This window comes from Citrus clementina, unplaced genomic scaffold (genome assembly GCF_000493195.1).
Source record: "Citrus clementina cultivar Clemenules unplaced genomic scaffold, Citrus_clementina_v1.0 scaffold_3, whole genome shotgun sequence".
In the NCBI taxonomy this organism is placed as follows: Eukaryota; Viridiplantae; Streptophyta; class Magnoliopsida; order Sapindales; family Rutaceae; genus Citrus; species Citrus x clementina.
This window is the reverse complement of record NW_006262339.1, coordinates 23724308-23744339: the sequence shown is the minus strand read 5'-3', so window position 1 is coordinate 23744339 and position 20032 is coordinate 23724308. Positions and strand designations below refer to the sequence as shown.

Sequence of the window (20032 nt, the reverse complement as noted above, 5' to 3'; positions counted from 1 at the left end):
TTTTTTTTTACAATAATATCTTTACAACAATCCTTTCATTAATTTACATTATTTATTTATTTACAAGATTCACCAAATTAATATCAAATTAACCTAAAAGTAAAATAATAACCTAGTTCCAAAGCTCAAGTTATTATCACCACACTACGAGTTAAGTGATTTTTAAATTTTATTTGATCTCATCATTCTTAAATTAATTCTATCTTTATTTTTTTGGGACAAATTCACGAAGTAATTTATTTTCATCATAATAGATAACAACACAAATGAGTCCATTACAAGGAGTTTGTTATCTTACGTGATGATATAAGAAATATGATTCTTTCACAACCGTTTGATAAATATTCAACGGTTGTGAGAATGTAAAATAATAAAATTATGTTATTTTCACGACCGTTTGATAAAAATTTAACGATCGAAAAAAAAATTTGTTTCTTACATAATCATGTAAGATAACCCGAGCCCCATTACAATATCTTTCAATCCATTATAGCAAACAGTTGCCTAGGCCATTGAAAGCCCATCGTGCATATGACACGGAGCTTCTAATTTATTCCGACTACAAAAATGAAAAAAAAAATATAATAAAAAAATTAGAGAAATGTATAAGTCCAAATCAGATTTTTAAATCTATATTATATACATCCTCAAATTGAAACTCAAATAACTAGTTAAGAAAACAAACACTCAGTGAAATGTAATTCTAACATTTTATGAAACGTTACGTAATTGGTATAGCAAGTACATTGTTTTTTTGTTTTTAGTACAACGGGCTCTCTCTTTCAACCCCTAAACTAAATTTTCAACATGCAACTTTCGTGCGTGCCATCGAAAGTAACGAAGGCAATGATAAGATATTAAGATAAGAAAAAAAAAAAGAAGGGGGGAAAGAAAGAAAGAATTGACTTAGGGTGGAGTGGGTGTGCTGAGCACGTGACGCTTACTTCGAAGGAAAGAAGCCGTCTATTACCACTTACCAACAATTACGACACATAACGCGCGTGTATTCGTGGATGAATGCGAAGTTATCCATTTATGCAAGAAACTGGGATTTTATCATGAATCACCCATGAACGTTGTAGAAATTTCACTTATCAAGAAAAGCTTTTTAAGTTCATTGATAAGAAAAATAGTTTCATCTGATGACTAGTGTTATATTAACTAACTAAAATTTTTAAATATAAGGAAAATTTACTAAAAGTAACTTTAGAAAATACAACACTTTTAACTTACATTTCTCTAATTATTTTTTTTTTAGATACAAGATTAGAAAGGATAAAAATAAGCTAAAATTACCATGGTGTTTTTTTAGTGATAACAACTTATTTCTCTCACTAATTTTTAAACGTACTCATATCTCTAAGATAATGACACTTTTGAGTTTGTGCATCTCTATCAATGAGGAGGAGAGAGAGAGATATTCAAGTAAAAAGAAATAATAAACTCCTCGTGGGTAAGATATTCAAGTGAAAAACATGTTAAATTATTATATATATAAATCGTCTTTTTGTTGTTGTGTTTGAAAAACAAGTAATTCTTCTTAAAAACTTTTAAGTCCATGCAGTTTTTTCACGCTCAGACTAATATATTTTGTTATATTACTTGCACCATATTTAAAATAGTTCAATGATGTTCAAACAATAAAATTGAGAGATATGATACACAAAAAGAGAAAGCATAGAAGCTTCATGGCCGATTAGCTGGAAAACAACCTTCTCGGCCCCCTATGACTCCTTCTTCTCTTGTATGTTAACCAAAAAAAAAAAAAATAGTTTAAAGAAATATGAGCAGAAAATGTAAGGTTTTCTTAACTTATATTTTTTACTTAAAATTTTATCATAAGTAAAGTAAAATAGAGTAAAACAAAGCAATATTGATGTAGATATTTGGATTTCACTGTCAGATTACCGATTAATTATTATTAGTAATTCATTTTTAATAAAAAATGGTTAATACACAAATAGATCATTGTTTATGTTATGAGCACAATTTTCTCCATCTGAAATTTCTGAAAAACATAGGGGAGGCCTGTGATACTTTCCCTTTTACAAATACCACAGTAATTAAGGTAACTACCAAGTAGTGGGGTAATTAATAACAGCCAGGTAGGGGCAAAAACGAGGGGAGAGGATATACCACGGTCAAACTGTCAAATTTAGGGACATTCACAATCACAACAACAGAGAAAACTGAGAAAAAGAAGAAGACCAAACTCTCTCTTTCATTTCTTTCCATATCTTGTGCTACAATCACTCCCATCTCTAATCCTCTTCCCACTATAAATATCATTAATTATTCCAATTTTATCTTCACAATTCCTTAATCTTTCCAATTCAGTCCAAAATTCTCAACACTGAGTCACTGATAATATACTGCTGTTATCATCATCACCATCAAATTCCAATTCTTTTCATATGTCTGGAATCTGGAGATGGAAGAGACAGCTCAGCGACATAGCTTCTTCATCGATGCTGCCGTCGGCGCGAACGCGGTTCACCCCTCTCGTGGCCGGACCGGTCAATTACCTCAGCAACAACAGCATCGGTAGAGCGGCAGGAGGGCACCGTCGCCAGCCCTTCTTCATCGGAATTCAGGAGCGTTACAAGTGGGACCACGGCGGCGACACGTTCCGGAAAATCAGGGCGGAGGCGAATTGCCCGCGGTGTTCGAAGCACATGGATCTCTTGTTCTCCAATCCCTCCAATCTCTCACCTCCGGTTCCCGCTCCTGCGGTTGATGGTAGCGGCGGTTACCAAGCTGTTAACATCTGTCCCAATTGTAAATCCGCTTACTACTTCCGCCCGCACCGGATTGCTCCTCTTCAAGGCAGCTTCGTAGAAATCAGCATCAGTGCTAATAATCCTAACAATAATAATACCAATAAGAGGTTGAAGAAACTCTCCAGTGGTGGTAGTGGAAAGTTGTCGTTTTGGGACACTTTGAGGTCGTATGGAGGTGAATTGCCACCCTTGCCATCCGGAGATGGTACCAGTAACAGCAAAGGTAACGGTAATGGTAACGGTTTGGCTGTGCATTTGCCTCCAGGGCCGCCATTTGCACCTGGCGTTGAAGCTGTTAGAAAAATGGGACCCAGTAACGGAGGTGGGTCTGGCGGAAACGGTGGCGGAGGTGGCTCTAGTGGTGGTGGTGGTAGTAGATGGGGTGGGTCTAATTTGGGAGAGGATTTGCCAACGCCTAAGGAGATTTGCAAAGGACTTGATAAGTTTGTTATTGGTCAAGAAAAAGCCAAAAAGGTTCAAGTTTTTGTTTTGTAGCTGTTATGAATGACTAATGTTAAGTGCAAATCGGTTGAGACTTTTTAAACTTTTGCAGGTGCTTTCTGTGGCTGTTTATAATCATTATAAGAGGATTTACCATGCCAATTTGAAAAAAGGGTTAGTTTCTGATGGCCTGATTTGATAGTGTTCTGTCCGTTTGCCTCAAAACTGCTGTAACTTTATAAGGTTAAAAATGATGTTGTGGAGTTTTATTACTAGGTCAGGAGCTGAACCCAAAACTGCTGATGCCGTAGATAATGACGATAATGTAGAGTTAGAGAAGAGCAATGTGCTCTTGATGGGTCCGACTGGCTCAGGTATGCGGATGCCTCAGCATTATTACTTGTTTTCTACAACATGCTGTGAGAAAAACTGTCTAATTTGGTTGTTATGAAAATAGGGAAGACGTTGCTTGCAAAAACATTGGCTCGGCATGTCAATGTGCCATTTGTCATTGCTGATGCAACAACCTTAACGCAGGTGAGATCATAATGAATTATATATAGTGGTGGTTGGTATGGAATTGCCGTAGATTCCATTATTAAATGGATCATTCTGTTATTGTTCACATTGCGAGTTGAGTGTCTAATAATTGATTGTTGTTATGCTACTTATTTGCAGGCTGGTTATGTTGGTGAAGATGTTGAATCAATATTGTATAAACTTCTCGCGGTATGAATCTCCAGATAAAAATTACATATCTTGTTTTTGCTATAATTCTACTTCTGTAATGCATATTTTCCTTCTGTACAGATCTACTATAATTTGCTGAAACAGAATTATTTTGTTTACTCTTTGTATATTAGTGTGCTCCTATATGCACTTCTAGGCTTTTATGCACAATATTGTTGTTGAATAATGGTACCTTTTTTTTGGATAAGTTACTTGAGAAAAGAGAATGTATGCGAAGGATAAAACTGCTTGATTTGAGAAATAGAAAAACTCCAGGAAATGAAATGCTTATATTAATATATCAGTCAATCTCTTCTACCTTGAAGTGGATGGGCTGAGACATGAGTTTGTCTCCCTTAGTGGACCTCTCCTTACAGATTGAAGAAAGTTCAAAGATATCCATACTGTAGGCCTCCCTTAAATAAGCAAAAGCAGAATTATTTTTTTCCCTTTTCTTCTTACTAAAGAAATACTAATCTTAATGACAAAACAGTTTCTTTTAGAGGCATGGACTTCTTCTAATTTGAAAATAGTTTGTGACCTGTTGCCATGCTTCTGACATTGGTGTATCATGCAAGTATAGCTGGTGTCCATGCCTGATGAAGGCTCACATCAGGCTACATTTGGTGGAAATTTAATCATTTATTCTTCCCTATATGGGTTTATTCTTCCGTATATGGGAATATCACAGTCTATTGTCTGAGAAATGAGTAATTTGATTCAGTTGATATGGTCTTACTCACATTTTCTTCCTGAAGTTCGTTAGATACTCATTTGTAGAGCCTATTGTCAATCTTATATGGGTTTCCCATTCTTTCTGCCTTTATTTGTCTTATCAGTAATCAGTGAACTCACATGCATGCTATTTTAATTTGGCTCCCAGCAAGCTGAATTCAATGTGGAAGCAGCTCAACAAGGGATGGTGTACATTGATGAAGTTGATAAGATAACTAAGAAGGTCCTTCACATCCCAGCTGATTGATATGTCATTTATTATCTTGGTGTCAATTCGACCAAATCTTTTCCTAATGGTTGAAGCTATTTTGCAGGCTGAGAGCTTAAACATTAGTAGAGATGTTTCTGGCGAGGGTGTACAACAGGCATTATTGAAGATGCTGGAAGGAACTGTGAGTGTCTTCTATTCTTCTCACAAATTTCTTTTAGACTTCTATGATCAAATTTTTCTTGAGTAGACTTTCAGGGATGCTAATTCTGAAATTTCAAGTTCTTTTTCGAATGATGGTATTCTTTATTTCAACTGTTGTCATGCTATTCTGAGACCATTATGGTTGGCAATAATTTATTACACGTAGTTATCCATTTAGAGGATGATGTAGGGTTTTTGTGGTAAAATGTTGGATGATCTTGTGATGGAGCCATTGTGGGCTTGTTCAGGAGACCAAAACGTTTGCTGCAGTTTCAAAAGTGTCAAGGGACAATCTTTACATAAAAACTAGTGGGTTGGACAGCAAAACTTTATGGCCATGATTTTATTGGTAAAAAGTATCACTTCAAGATATTTTTTTTTTCTAATTTTTGATTCATGAATACCTTTCATAACAGGTCGGTCAGCCAATTGCTCTTACTAAATAATACCATATGATAATATAAAATTGAAATAATTGCTCTAAACAGATCTCTATACAAGATAAATTCAAATGTTTCTTTATTTTCTTTGAGGTTTAGTTTGATAATATTGGTGTCATTGGCTTATATTCCCATCAATTGTATTGTTTTGAGTGCTTTGCATTAATACATGTCTCAATATTTTATATAAACAGTCTTTATGTTTAGAATATTGGAATTATTAGTATTATATTGCTGGTAGCTGAAGCAAGAATTTGCTTCTTGTTCAGATAGTGAATGTTCCTGAGAAGGGGGCAAGGAAACATCCTCGGGGTGATAGTATACAGGTATACTAGGCCTGAATATGTTTTTTATTTTCCTTTTTTTTTTCAACAATGGTAAAATTAAGTTTGTAGGAAGCTATTGGTAATTCATTAATGTTTTTGGTTCTCAAGTGTTAATTTTGCTTGTTTTAATCTACAATACTTGTTTTGATCCATAATACCTGCACATTGATTAAGTCCAAAGGAATTCAATGATTTTCATATGAAACATGATATGTGCTTTGGAATTAGTAGGTTTTCAGTTTGCCTGTGCTGATTTTTTTGGTTTAGGGCTTATTACATGTATCAAGGTGGTCCCAATGCTAGCTGCTAGGAGTTTAGGTTTAATCTGCCAAAATTGTCAAATGATTTACGCGTTAAGACTTCATTTAGATGTGAAAGTATAAGATGAAGGAACCTGCTCACCATTCTGTATCAGGCAAATATGTTAAAGCACTTGTAGCAAACAAAAGGAAACAAGATTTATGGACATGTCTGTATAGTACTGAATTCTTCTGGAGAAAGAACTACCACTTGTTTATTTGGTTCTTGATGTGAAAGAACAATCATCTGAAATTGTATTAAAGGCTTTGTTTGGTTCTTGATATGAATGAATGATTGAGATAAATACCTTAAAATAGATTGCTTCTTTAATCATATTTTCTTCCTTTGGCTCAAACTTCCCAAGAGATGGAGTAAGAACTAAGACAAACACATCGAGAAGATAAATGCTTCAAAACAGTTTGTTTCTTTAATCATATCTTTTCCTTTGGCTCAATCTTTCCAAGAACTGGAGTAAGAACTAAGACAAACTCACATATACACATGTAATTCCTAAAATCACCATCTTTAGAATTTGGCTGCGCTAATACGGTCTTAAACACTTTGCAGATGGATACAAAAGATATCCTTTTCATATGTGGCGGAGCATTTGTTGATCTCGAGAAAACCATTTCCGAGAGGTTAGCTGCTGCTGAAATCCTCACTATATATTGTTTGTTTATGATTGAGGCCAAATTTTACTTCCAAACTATAAATTGTTCTCCAGACGGCAAGACTCTTCCATTGGTTTTGGAGCACCTGTTCGTGCCAACATGAGGGCTGGTGTAACTGATGCTGCAGTGACATCGTCTTTGCTTGAATCGGTGAGAAAGTTGGAAATTTCATTCCTTTGTTATTTATTTATTTTTAAATAAATGCATGATGCTGTGTATTGATTAAGCTGTTTCTCATCCTTATTTATATGGCGTCCTTCCTTCCCAAACTAAAAAGACGATATATGTAGTCAAATTCCTTCCCTTATGAGCCTGAAGCTTAACATTCCATTTTCAGGTTGAAAGTTCTGATCTCATTGCATATGGTCTCATACCAGAATTTGTCGGACGATTTCCAATATTAGTTAGCTTGACAGCACTAACAGAGGACCAACTTGTTAAGGTAAATACTTTATTTACGATTTGGCTTACCAGGTTTTAGTGTGCTTTTATTCTTCTTGTGAGAATTGTGGGAGCATTTCATGCTGAATCATAGTCATTATTCTTTTTTGGGAAATTATCACTGTACCACCTCTTTTTTGCCTTATTTTCATCCAACCACCAAAACATTCTAACATGTTCTCTGAACCACTTTTTTTTTTAAATTTGTATCAACTAGTCACTTTTTAACTAACACCGTTAAATAATTTAAATAAAATGACAATTTTACTCCTAAATAAATTAAAAGACCATTTTATTTTACAAAAACTTAGAAAAATAAGAAAATTATAATTATAAAAATACCCCTAAATTTAACAAAAAATAAATCCCAAACAAAGGTGCTCAGCTGATTTTTATTTAATTTAGATTTTGTAAAATTTTAATAATTGTTTTTATTAAAAAATATAATGTTGCAAAATTTTAATAAAAATGACTGAATTTATTTATTAAAAATTATAATTTTGCAAAATTTTATTGAAATAACTGAATTTATTTATTAAAAAATAAATCCCAAAATTTTAATAATTTTGGGGATTTTTATTAAATCCTAAAATTTTGTAATTATTTTTATAATTATAATTTTTATTTAGATTTTTATTAAAAATAAAAATTCTAATTTTGGGATTTATTTTTTTATTAAACTTAGGGGTATTTTTATAATTATAATTTTCTTATTTTTCAAAGTTTTTGTAAAATAAAATGGTCTTTTAATTTATTTAGGGGTAAAATTGTCATTTCATTTGAATTATTTAACGGTGTTAGTTAAAAAGTAGCTAGTTGATACAAATTTAAAAAAAAAGGTGGTGCAGAGAACATGTTAGAATTTTTTGGTAGTTGGATGAACATAAGGCAAAAAAGAGGTGGTGTAGTGATAATTTCCCTTATTTTTTCCTCTTAATATTTAATGATAAGAATTAGTCCTCTGAAACCCTTTTGCTATTTTATGTGCAACGTCTTTTCTGATGTACTTGTGATATTTCTTGGCTTTTGTTGTAATTCAACATGCTGGGATCACGTGGAAATGAGCAGCTAGATCTTGAAAATAATATTGTATAAATCCAAAATCTGGATAATGTTTCTTTTTATATCAGATCAGAAGTATCTAATACATTTCTTGTCTTTACCTATATTCATCAGGTCCTCACAGAACCAAAAAATGCTCTGGGTAAGCAGTATAAGAGATTGTTCAGCATGAACAATGTGAGTAACTTGCTTGTGCATGCTAATTCTCTCTCTCTCTCTACCTCCCTCCCTCCCTCTCTTTGAGTATTTAAACTTAGGGTTGCACCTTTTTGGTGATCATATAACCTCTTGCACAATTCCAGGTCAAATTACATTTTACTGAAAAAGCACTAAGAGTAATTGCCAAAAAAGCTACAGCTAAGAATACTGGTGCCAGAGGTTTAAGAGCCATACTAGAAAGCATTTTAACTGAAGCCATGTATGAGGTGAGGACCTAGTGCCTACTTAGGAGAATATCATCTGTATGACAAAGATATTTACTTGCCGCAATCATGTTTCAGATTCCTGATGTTAAGACAGGAAGTGATGGGGTAGATGCTGTTGTGGTAGATGAGGAGTCGGTGGGGTCAGTGGATGCCCCTGGATGTGGAGGGAAAATTCTACGTGGAGAAGGTGCATTGGAGCGTTATCTAGTTGAAGCCGAGCGGAAAGAGTCAGCGGTATGGTTGATTGCTTTGGTCATCTAGTTATTATGGGGGGTGTTAATGTGGCCATCACTTATACTTCTTTTATGCTTGTGTGCAGGAAAATGCATCTGAGAGGGAGTTGCAGGAGAGTGAAGCAGAGATCTCAACGAGAGCCATGAGCATGTAGAAGTAGAAGCACCACGATGATTGTTGAAAGTTGTACAACGCATGTCTAATGTTATTTGTAGAAATCATATTCATTAGTTGGTGTAATTATAATCCCCTTGTATTACAGGTTCTTGAATTCATTGGAAAGGAATAAAGGAAAATTTTCTTAGGAAATGTTGCATTCAGATTTCAGATCAAGGGGCGCACTGCAACTGTAGAAACTTGCTTTTTTGAGGAAGGGGTTTAGTTTCTTGTTAACTTCAAATAAAACATCAGATCACACTTTGCCACGTTATCGTTTTGGAAGCTAATACTTGCCTTTACCCATATGCTCAACAGCACCTCAACTCCAAAACATATTCGTTTGCTCATTATTAAGTCGTCGTTTTTTATCCTCAAAATTATTACCACACATTACACAAGGTTTATTGGGAGTTTGAATTTATACCGTCACAACATAATTTAAAGATTTATTAAGTAAGCCCAGCATTTGTGGGAGGAAATTTTTTAATCGAGTCTCTACGTGCTTTGTGGAGGAAAAAAAATTATTTATTGAAACCCCATGAGAGGACTTTAACTAGTACTTTTAACTTTGTCAAAGAACACCAATCCACAACCATAAGGAGTTAATGTGAATTTGAATGAGAATTTTTTTCCCCTTGAATTAAAAGTTACTACAACATAACCATAAAGCAAATTGTTCTCGACCCTATTGTGTGTATCGAAACCCAAGTAATTTGGCAAATTGAATCAATTACTACCTGTAAAAAATGAGTGATTATTACATTATGAACTTGTTGGTTGCTTTAGTGTATTGGATTATGCAAACTTAAAGAAATTCAAATCGAGTTGAAATTGGATTGGTAAATTGAAAATTTAACAAATTAATAACAATGCATGTAATGTGGACAGTAAAAATGTCACCAAACTTGGGATAAGAACTAATGCATTACCGATTGCTAAATCAATAATTCATATTCGTCACAACTAGGAGACTCACGCATACACTGTATTAACGCCACCCATATGGATTAGGGTTGCATAATCAGATTGAGAGGCCGAGTCACAGGATTTAAGTCAATTGCTCATTGTTATTATAGACAAAATAGACAAGAAATTTATTAACAAATGAAGGGGGAAAAAAAAAAAAATAAACTGGTGAAAGGTTAAGCCCTGAAAGAAAGAAACATTATCTATTTGGCATTAGACTTGATTAGTTCTTGAACTTTATCAGGTGGTGGAAGTGCAGGAATTGCACCTTTTTGAGTTGTGCAAATTGCACCACAAGCATTTGAAAAAATCAGAGCCTCCTTCAGTTTCCCCTCATCCTACACATAATTAACATCAAGAAATCATCATCAAGTTTAAGATTATTATAGAGACAGTATGGCTAAAGCATAAGGATCAAGAAAATTAAGGAAGTAGGAACTTTACATTGAAAATGTTAGCATCTTTGGCCACAGAAACCAGAAAAGAACCAACAAATGCATCACCAGCACCAGTTGTGTCAATTGTCTTGACTGAGAATCCAGGCACCCTTCCTTTGAATTTCTTAGTGAAGTATCCACAACCCTTTGCTCCATATGTCACAAGAAGCAACTTGAGATTGTCATGCCACAATGACATTACCACATCATCCTTCTCAGCATCTCCTCCTTTTGTCAAGAAGTTCACTTCGTCATCACTCACCTGCACCAATTTTACAACCAATCAAAGCAACAAGACAAAAGAAATTGTCAGTTTAGCCTTCCAGGTATTTTTAAACGTGCGGACATTAACACTTGAGAATTTTCGTATATGTTATATAATAGTTATAGTAAGAAAAGAGAACATTTTCAATGAAGCTTGAGATTTTTTTTTGGCAATACCTTGATCAAATCAGCATGATTCCAAATGCTTTTGATCCCATCTCTAGCAGCATCTTGAGAAGGCCAAAGAGGCAAACGAACATTAGGGTCATAAGAGAGCAAAACGCCGGCATCTTTGGCAGCTTTCAGGGCTGCCATATGAGCTGATCTGCATGGCTCAGATATCAAACTTATGGACCCATAATGGAAAATCTTAGCCTGCTTGATAAGCCCCATATTCAGCTCTGAGTCCTTCAACAGCATATCTGCACTAGGGTTTCTGTAAAACATGAACTCCCTCTCTCCATTTTTCTTTAGTGTAACAAAAGCCAGTGCTGTTCTTGCATGATTATCAAAACACACTCCTTCAGTTTTAACATTGTTTTGCTTCAATATGTTCACCAGCATGTGTCCAAACTCATCATCTCCAAACTGCATCGTCACACAATCAATATCATATTTACAAATAAAGCAAACTTCCACACGTTCTAATTTATAAATTTACTTGCAGAGCAAGAATTGAAAAAAAAAAAAAAACTGGGCCAAAAGCCATCAAAATAATATTTTCGAGACCAAATTAGAAAAAAAAGGTAAAAATATTATAGGATTAAATGTAAGAAATTTAAAGTTTAAGGTCAAATTATTATTATTTTTTAAATTATGTAGTAGGCAGGGGTGGAATTATGTAGAGGCCTTGAAGGCAAGGCCTTTTAAAACATGCAGACGACAAAAATGGAGGAAGTGGGTGAACCTTTCCAACAAAAGCAGAGCTACCGCCGAGTTTAGTGATGGCACAGGCGACGTTGGCAGGTGCACCACCTGGTGCTTTGAGGAAACCGGTGGATTCAGCCAAGGAAACACCAGATACATGAGGCACAAAATCAATAAGCATCTCACCAAAACATACTATCAATTGGCTGCTCATGTTCTCTTTTCTATATTTTTAAGCCTCTGTCAATAAAAATGGAAGTAATTAAAAATGAGCCGAAACAAATGTATTGTTGTTAAACCCTAATCAGAAATGGCCTTTATATAATCGGAGAATCAAGAGTGTACCCAAAAAAAATAAAATCTTAATCTATCCACATTCGGCATCCAATTTGGATTTAGTTTAACAGTAATTGGTTGTTAATTATCTCCAAGATCATAGGGATATAGCTATTCTGTATAATGTATGGGGTTCCCTATGGGTTGATGAATCCCATCATCCATTAAGATCTTGCCATGTATTAAGTAGGGCATCTTTTTGGATCAACAGAATAATTTAAATCTTCATCATGTTAAATTTTTATCTAAAGTCAGTCCATTTTTTGCTTGTAATATGTTTTGACTGTCAAAGTTGGGCTGTTACCATATTAGTTTTGATTCTTTGGCCCTTTTTCAGGATGTACACAGACTCATATTAGATGTGACAGAATAATGGCTGTGACTTTGGCATTAGAACAGTTATCTCCATGAAATAAAAAATTTTGACAATTTCTAATCAATGTTTAGAAGCTTTTATTCACTGTTTCATTGAGCCTGATTTGGTGTTTCATGCATACAAGAATAGCGGTTTTGCCAAATTGTCAGAGAGATGAAAAAGGATAGTATGATTATCATTGATGCCCTTTGCCATCAATAACTGTCTCACTAATTGCCCTTTCAAGGAGTTTTTGCGACATTCTCCACTATGAAGATCATAAAGGAATGAAACTTGAAACAAAATGCACTGAAACACAGATGATAATCAATAATCTACACACAATGAAGCTCCCAGGTTACATAATCAGGCGCAATCTTTCAACATAAATTCTACCAATTGATCAGTTACTAAGTAACATGCTTCTAGCCGAGAAGGTTTAAGGTTTATTTACATTACTTTTCCAAGCTATAGTGCTTGTTCACAGCTTCAATGACATCCCAAGTGATCTTCATTCCTTTGGGGAAAACAACCAAATCACCGGTTCCAATTTCAAATGATCCTTCACGCCCATCAACATAAACAATCACTTTCCCCTCCAGCAGATACATTGTCTCTGTGGCGGTGAATGTCCATGGAAATTTGCTCGGTGGGCATCCCCACCTATTTACCACATATCAAAGTAATTTTCCATTAATACTAGTCCATGCATTGATTAGTAGTGCGATAAAGATAACTGGCATCACTCCTCTAAACATATGTGAGAGAACGAGAAAGCTACCCTAGCAGTTGGTAAAAATGGCATGGTTACCAGGATAGCAGCAAATCAACAAGGCTGGTGCACTGGCATATAAAATTTAAGCTATGATTTGACTCACTATGCAGAAGCTGCTCACAAAACTGTAGATCTTATGGTTCACTAATAGTGTTACCAAATTTTATAAGTAAATTTGATCTTCATTCGATTAACTGTGGATGGTTCAGATCAAGTTGGTTCAGTTTTCACTTGTCACAAAATCTGACAAAACACAGTAGGAAATTAGTCAAAAAAGGCATGCTAACAGAAACCGGGCAGACCACTAGGAAAATTGATTTAGGAGGCACTAAATTCTTCATTTACCCCTTTGCAGTATTACAACTGAATGAAAATAATTGTTGAACAAAAAACAGGCCCTTTCTGTCTTTTCACAATCTCTAGGCTTGCAAGATTTCAAGTATTTTATGCTTATTTGGGGTTTCTTTATAGCATCATTCCCACTTTCCAGCTTACAAAGAATGTAATCCCATGTCAATTCGCCTTAATAAGGTACATATATGAAAATTCTAACAAAGTCATGCAAAACCGAGTAACAATTGAGGAGCCAGGCAGCCAAACGTGAATAAAATCAAGGGTTCATAGGGTGACTTATACCATTGACCATCTAATCTTCTTCTTTTGGTAACTATATTTGCTAAAAGTCAAAAGAAGTGTCTCTGTATCATTCTTCAATAATTCAACAGCTGATTCTACTTTTGGATAGTACACACAGCAGACAATCATTATTTTCAAATCCTAGTGGTGCATTCATATTTTCAATCACCTAAACACCAACTTTCAGGTTCAGTTCAGCTTCTATTCCTCTATAGGAAAGACAATCATCATAAGTTTTTAACTAGAATAAAAGATGGCAGTGCATATCCTATCAAAGTACCAAAATGAAAATAAGTTACAGGTTTCATCATTCATCTTCCACGGAATCAACCAATTATATCAAATGCTACTCAAAAGATATAGGATGAAGAATAAGTGTGATGTGGACCAGTTGTCACAAAGGTACTAAAAAGGGATTGACTTACAGCTCAACATACTAAAACCACTAATGAGAATCACTTTGATCACTACATATTTTCCGGTCAAGTCCTAACTTTGTAAAAGAATTTCTTTGTACCACCCTGAGAGATTTTACAGCTTGAACCAACTAACAACTTTTTAATTAAAGAGCCGAGAATCATATTAAACATGCAATTTGAATGCATAAGATTAAGTCATCTTGTGGTCCAAAGTTCACAAAAATGATTTTCTTTTACAGAAATGATCAACATACTTTGATCTTTTCGGGATTTTTTTTCACAACTTTGTAAAATAGAAAATTGATTTTCTCTGAAATGGGTAACAGTGGAAATAATTATGGTCTTATCGGTAATCTCCTAAACCTAAAACCTCTTTGGACTCAAAGATGGCCATTTTGACACAAGCAAAAAAAAAAAAAAACCAACTTAATTGTGAACATTAAAAAATACCACATCCTTGTTTCTGAAATTGCAGAAAACCCAACCAATCTCAACAGGCTTTTAGTACAAACAAGTCAGATGATGTGAACGAAATTGAACCAATAATTTCATCACTAACACCAACACCAAATTATACATTGTCTAATCTGCCAGAATGAGTTGTAATGTCAAAGCAATAACAAACTAACAAATTCAGCAAAGAAAAAAAATGAATTTTTAATCTAAAAGTACAAACAATCCAAAAGTAAACCACTACCCTAAATAATTTATGAAATTTGAAAAAACAGAAATAACATACTTGGGCCATGAAGTAACTCCAAGCTCAGAAAGTTTGGATTGAGGAGGATTCTTCTCAATCTTGACACCAAAAATCTCAGCAGTAGCAGCAGTAGTTGTGGTTGTGGAAGCCATTACAGGTTTAGATTTTGATACTCTTGGGGTTGTTGGCTTGGACTTGGGGATAGGGATAATCAAGGGTGAAAGCAGCGAGAGAAGCAACACTAGTAATGAAGAGAGCACTAAAGTGTGATTTAATGCCATTGCCGGCTTGATATGAATGCTTCCGCCTTCTCTTTAATTCATGTAAGTGCTACTTCAAGTGGCTCAAAGCCTTTCCAATATTTAAGGAAAGCCCCAGCCACTCTGTAAACTTTTAATAAACCACTTACACATACATGTCTCCTTTCCTTTCAGTAGTAGTTCAGTTCTTGTCTTGTCCTGTCTTTGTCTTGGTCAAGCAACACTCCCAAGAGAAAATATCCCTCTTGTACTTGTTGGGCCCGCCTTACTTTTTTGGCCCACTTTAGGCCCATTAACTTGTTGATCAAAATGTTTATAATTTACTATTTTTACGGAGATTTGACTAAATTTAAGAACAACTGAAATAAATTTGATTGAATTTTGAATATGACTTCTTTGAAAAATACGATAAATTTTAATAATTTTTTTTTAAACAATCTCATAAAAATTCATAATTGTCTCAATCAAAAACTAATTAGCGTCCATTAGTGAAGAAAGTGGAAGTCTTTTATGACATTCCACATAACATTTATGATTTATCTTTGTCTAGGGTTTTCTTTACTTCTTCTATTTAAATTATAAAATGGGAACATATATATAAAGCAAGTTTCTGGTTTTGTCAATTGCCATGTCGATCAAAATAACATAAACAAAATTAATCAAACTGATATTTTTATGATTGGAAGTTAATCGGAACCATTTACCCACATGAGGGTTAAAGTAAGGCAAGTAATTTATCTCTAAGCTATTAAGTGGTTACCCTAATAGATAAGTTTTATTTTGGATATTTGTAGATAATAGTTGTACAAAAAATAACAAAAATATTAAAAAAATTGAAGACAATTTTTTTTCTTTTTTTAAATATTGTAGAGAATAATTAGAGCAACAAAACTTCTTAATTAAGAAAAAAAATGATTAGATTCCCCAGTGTTTTGTCTATCCTGTGCTGACCTAGCATTTGGGATTATTCTTCCACATGGAAAAGGAGGCTCTTAATGGATGCCACTTAATTTCACCCGGATCAGATGTGATAATAAGATATAAAATCTTGAAAATATACATGATTTTTCGTTTGATATAGAATTTTTATCATATCACTTGTTAGCTTTATGTTCACTCATGTTTGTTAATCTTTTGACCTAATTGATATCTTCAAATTCCATTAGAGATATATTTCAAGTAAAACATAATTTTTCATTTGTTAAAAGGATAAGGAGATTCAATGTTTAGTTGAGTTTATGCTGAACACTGAATCAATAATTATTATTTATCTTACACGAGTTCCATGTCACTTCCAATCAATTTTAATATTGATTGGGTGCCTAACATAAGCTCAATTGAGCAACAAATTCTAGTAATAAAACCATAAAATTATTATTGCATAATATTTAATATCTATAATAAAACTTGATATCTTTTAAAGATTGAGTTATATTTTAAAATTGTACCCCAAAATTTCATTTCAAAGAAAGGTAGATGGTGTGATTATATTATTTATTCATTTGAAAATCGTGAAAATTTTATCAACTACCTCATAAATGACATACCACATGGTACATTATTTTAAATGAAATTTTGAAATATAGTCTGAAATATATATATAATTACTCTAAAAAAGTTAATATGTTTAAAGGGTTTTGTTTACAATAAAAATTAATATTAGATTCTCAAATATTCTCAATGTACAACACTCATATCGATCAATTAATTTTATACTATATGATCTGCTCTATTCACAATCAATTAATCTATATACCTTATAAATGAGTTAGCTAAAATGGATTCTTCACGAGATGGAACCTCAAAACCACTCAATATTTTTCGCCATCTATTTATAGCACATATACTGCCAATGCAATGCAAACAAGTTGACGAATAAAGCTTTATTTATTTATTTATTCATTTTAAATGTTGATGATTGACGAAGAAGTGAAATTCACTCTTAATAAATTAATAATAATGATAAAAGAAAACAAAGACATATCACGAGTCATTACCAGACAAAATCCAACCCTTCATAGACTTCAACACCTCTGTGTTTCTCAGAACTTATGTCCTCCTTTTTCTCTATAAATCAGAGCTTTTAAGCAAAACCAAGCTTCATTTTCTCTGTTCTTCTCTTGGCTAAACTCTATTAATTTTAACAAATGGTGATGACACACCAACATTCTTTGAAGTTGGCCATAGCCCATGTTTTCATTTTTCTAATCCTTTCAGTTTCTGTTCATGCTCTCAACATTGGAGTTCAATCAGCATATTCTGCCATTTCTGTGGTTTTTATTTGTTTTTACTTAAATTTTTTTCTTTTATTTTAAAACCCATTTCAGTTTACATTAATAACTGCATGTTTTCACGTCTTGCAGAGCAAAGATTGCAGCAGAAAATGTGAATCTGACTTCTGTTCAGGTAATAGTGATGCCTTGTGATGAAATATTGAGATTCCAATAATTGATAAGTATTCTTTTTTTCATTTGTTCTTAAAAAGCATTTTGGAAACTGCAGTGCCCCCATTTCTGAGATATGGCAAGTACTGTGGGCTGCTGTACAGTGGATGCCCTGGAGAGAAGCCTTGTGATGGCCTTGATGCTTGCTGTATGAAGCATGATGCCTGCGTCCAAGCCAAGAACAGTAAGTTTTCACTGTGCTTTTACAAGATATTTTAATTATGTTTAACGTGGGAGTTCAAAAGTCCAAATCCATCTAATAAAATATCTTTTGAGTCATCTTGAAGAGTTTGAAAAAGTTGGGAACTTTTGAATTTTGATGTAGCTTTCTTTTTGAAGTTGCTTTCTCTGTCAGATGTACAATGATTTAAAGGTGCAACTACTATTTTCTTTGGGGATAATCCACTTCAATATGATGGAAACAGAAGTAAACCAGGGCGGCGTTAAATATAAGTCGAATAAGCCTACAATCCCATATTTTAGGAAAATCTCATTTTTTAAATATTTAATTAATAAATTTTTTTAAAATTATTTATTAGAGAAAAATTTATTAGACATCTTTTTAATTAATAATTATTTTATAATTAAAATTTATTTTTAATAAAAATAATCTTATTGTCAGAAAAATATAATTAATAATATTTGTCTAACCATTAATTCATTCACTATTAATTTTTCTTAGAAAAATAAATAAATTCTATACCTTTTTAGTTTTATATTAAAATAAAACTTAATTTTTTAATATTCGAATCTTTATCTTTAAGTATTCCTTTTAATTTCTATTAAAAAAACCTTATAATCTATAAAATCATAGATAAAATTTTTTTTATTCTCTTCTTTGCAAGGAAAATTATTGTATACATTACTTAATTTAAAAAAGAAAAAAATAGTTTTTTTTAATACAAAGTCTATAAAAAAGAAAAAAAGTACAAATAGTTTTTTTAAAAATACAAACTATTTAAAAAAGAAAAAAAAAGATTTTTAAAATACAAAGTCTATATCTATTATCTTATCATCAATTCATCATTTTAACTTTCTTATGCTAGCTTTCTAAATATTTTATTTTAAAATAATATTTTTCATATTTATTTAATATTTCTTTTTTTTTCGTAGAAGTGCTAATGGAAGTAAACTTTTAGGTTTTGTTTTTTAAAACTTCTTAAGATCTTCTTAATTATTGTTGAAATTCAAAAACTAAAAATGAAATGAATTTTGAGCTCTTTTATTTTTTTTATTAAATATTGAAGTTGCTGAATAAAAAAAAAAGGCCTCTTAAAAAAAAAATTCGCCTAAACCCCGGATACTCTAAAGTGGATCCTAAAATAAACTCACCCTTTCAGTACAACTTTTGATGTAATTTTTAATGCTTGCTTGATTTTATGTCTATCAATTTTTCATATGTTTAGCTATGGTATAGAAAACAGCTAGATTGACAGAGACCTGGTATCTTAATAACTTATAATATCTCAGCAGTGTCGGTGGCCCGATTCTGGCCTTTTGAAAACAATAGTTGATGTCTCACACTTTACGGAACATATTAATATAAAACATGGCGTCAAACAGAATGTCTTAGAATTTACTGTTGATGGTGGTGGCTGCAGATGACTATTTGAGCCAAGAATGCAGCAAAAACTTCATCGATTGCATGGAGAAATTCAAGAGAGCAGGAGGGCGCTCATTCAAAGGAAACACATGCGGAGTTGAAGAAGTTATTGATGTAATCATTGTTGTCATGGAAGCCGCTTTGCTTGCTGGAAGGGTTCTTCATAAACCATAGCATCCTCATAAAAAAGAAAGAGAAAGGGTTTGTTTCATCAATTATGCTTTTTAATGATTAGTGCCCATTTGTTTACTTAATAGGACTTTTTGTCATTTTGTTTTCAAGAGACACGTGAAGGTGAATGCATGCACCAGAGTATTCTCATATCAGAAATGATAAATTCAACAACTACTTTTCAGTAGGGTGGTATTATGAAAAAAAAAAATTCAAAACCAAGAAGTTGAGCAATGATTTTATACTGCTAGCCCCGGTGGCTTGGGGTGCGTTTGAAATTGAGGTGTTGTAATTTTTAAGTTACAGTTGTTATATAAAAAAAACTATAACAATGAAACAAAAGTTAGTAATATAATGTAAGTGTAAGTTTTAAATAATAATTTTAATAAAATTATTAAAGATATAATAGATTTTTTATTATACAAATAAAAAATCATATCTTTCAAGCTATAACAACTAATATTTATTAAATACTTTAGTGCTGTAACTTTTAAATTACAACTATCCAATCTCAATTTCAAACACATTCTCAGTCCAAGTGATTTTAAGCTCCATCTATCATGCGGGTAGTAATTTTGCCAAACCCCCAAACCTTAAAAGAAAAAGGGGAGAGAAATACGCATGCTGCTAGTTATGAGATGCAT

At 33.0% G+C, this 20032-nt stretch overlaps 4 protein-coding genes across 5 annotated transcripts; 2 read left to right on the top strand and 2 right to left on the bottom strand.

Moving 5' to 3' along the window:
• Window positions 1-2159: 2159 nt before the first annotated feature.
• Window positions 2160-9428, top strand: LOC18046744 (CLP protease regulatory subunit CLPX1, mitochondrial). Of its 2 annotated transcripts, XM_006441792.2 has the most exons (15): window positions 2162-3254; window positions 3334-3395; window positions 3498-3595; window positions 3679-3758; window positions 3900-3950; window positions 4834-4908; window positions 5000-5077; window positions 5807-5863; window positions 6731-6801; window positions 6888-6984; window positions 7172-7276; window positions 8452-8514; window positions 8640-8762; window positions 8838-8996; window positions 9082-9428. In XM_006441792.2, exons 1-15 carry the CDS (start codon window positions 2415-2417, stop codon window positions 9148-9150), a joined length of 2028 nt encoding a protein of 675 aa, XP_006441855.1. In that variant the 5' UTR covers window positions 2162-2414; the 3' UTR covers window positions 9151-9428. The 2 variants fall into 2 exon arrangements, with proteins under 2 accessions (XP_024044179.1, XP_006441855.1); XM_024188411.1 differs by lacking the exons at window positions 8838-8996; window positions 9082-9428 and having other exon boundaries at window positions 2160-3254; window positions 8452-8479; window positions 8640-8745.
• Window positions 9429-10117: 689 nt separating this feature from the next.
• Window positions 10118-11956, bottom strand: LOC18046743 (probable fructokinase-5). Its single transcript, XM_006441791.2, has 4 exons — window positions 11730-11956; window positions 11000-11410; window positions 10566-10820; window positions 10118-10459 (listed from the first exon to the last, which is right to left on the bottom strand). Exons 1-4 carry the CDS (start codon window positions 11901-11903, stop codon window positions 10325-10327), a joined length of 975 nt encoding a protein of 324 aa, XP_006441854.1. The 5' UTR covers window positions 11904-11956; the 3' UTR covers window positions 10118-10324.
• A 718-nt stretch (window positions 11957-12674) lies between these two features.
• Window positions 12675-15355, bottom strand: LOC18046742. The gene is made up of 2 exons (XM_006441790.2): window positions 14950-15355; window positions 12675-13043 (listed from the first exon to the last, which is right to left on the bottom strand). Exons 1-2 carry the CDS (start codon window positions 15189-15191, stop codon window positions 12836-12838), a joined length of 450 nt encoding a protein of 149 aa, XP_006441853.1. The 5' UTR covers window positions 15192-15355; the 3' UTR covers window positions 12675-12835.
• Window positions 15356-17136: 1781 nt separating this feature from the next.
• LOC18046741 (phospholipase A2-alpha) lies at window positions 17137-19572 on the top strand. Its single transcript, XM_006441789.2, has 4 exons — window positions 17137-17443; window positions 17534-17576; window positions 17673-17798; window positions 19216-19572. Exons 1-4 carry the CDS (start codon window positions 17318-17320, stop codon window positions 19389-19391), a joined length of 471 nt encoding a protein of 156 aa, XP_006441852.1. The 5' UTR covers window positions 17137-17317; the 3' UTR covers window positions 19392-19572.
• Window positions 19573-20032: the final 460 nt, after the last annotated feature.

Excerpts from the sequence above, each read along its gene's own strand:
- LOC18046744 (XM_006441792.2), top strand. The coding sequence starts at position 2,415 with ATGTCTGGAATCTGGAGATGGAAGAGACAGCTCAGCGACATAGCTTCT. Across the intron at positions 3,759-3,899 it reads ATGCAACAACCTTAACGCAG|GCTGGTTATGTTGGTGAAGA; the intron begins GTGAGATCATAA and ends ACTTATTTGCAG. Across the intron at positions 3,951-4,833 it reads TATTGTATAAACTTCTCGCG|CAAGCTGAATTCAATGTGGA; the intron begins GTATGAATCTCC and ends TTTGGCTCCCAG.
- LOC18046743 (XM_006441791.2), bottom strand. The coding sequence starts at position 11,903 with ATGAGCAGCCAATTGATAGTATGTTTTGGTGAGATGCTTATTGATTTT. Across the intron at positions 11,411-11,729 it reads GCTCTGCTTTTGTTGGAAAG|TTTGGAGATGATGAGTTTGG; the intron begins GTTCACCCACTT and ends GTGACGATGCAG. Across the intron at positions 10,460-10,565 it reads AAGATGCTAACATTTTCAAT|GATGAGGGGAAACTGAAGGA; the intron begins GTAAAGTTCCTA and ends AATTATGTGTAG.
- LOC18046742 (XM_006441790.2), bottom strand. The coding sequence starts at position 15,191 with ATGGCATTAAATCACACTTTAGTGCTCTCTTCATTACTAGTGTTGCTT. Across the intron at positions 13,044-14,949 it reads GGAGTTACTTCATGGCCCAA|GTGGGGATGCCCACCGAGCA; the intron begins GTATGTTATTTC and ends TGTGGTAAATAG.
- LOC18046741 (XM_006441789.2), top strand. The coding sequence starts at position 17,318 with ATGGTGATGACACACCAACATTCTTTGAAGTTGGCCATAGCCCATGTT. Across the intron at positions 17,444-17,533 it reads CATATTCTGCCATTTCTGTG|AGCAAAGATTGCAGCAGAAA; the intron begins GTTTTTATTTGT and ends CACGTCTTGCAG. Across the intron at positions 17,799-19,215 it reads CTGCGTCCAAGCCAAGAACA|ATGACTATTTGAGCCAAGAA; the intron begins GTAAGTTTTCAC and ends TGGTGGCTGCAG.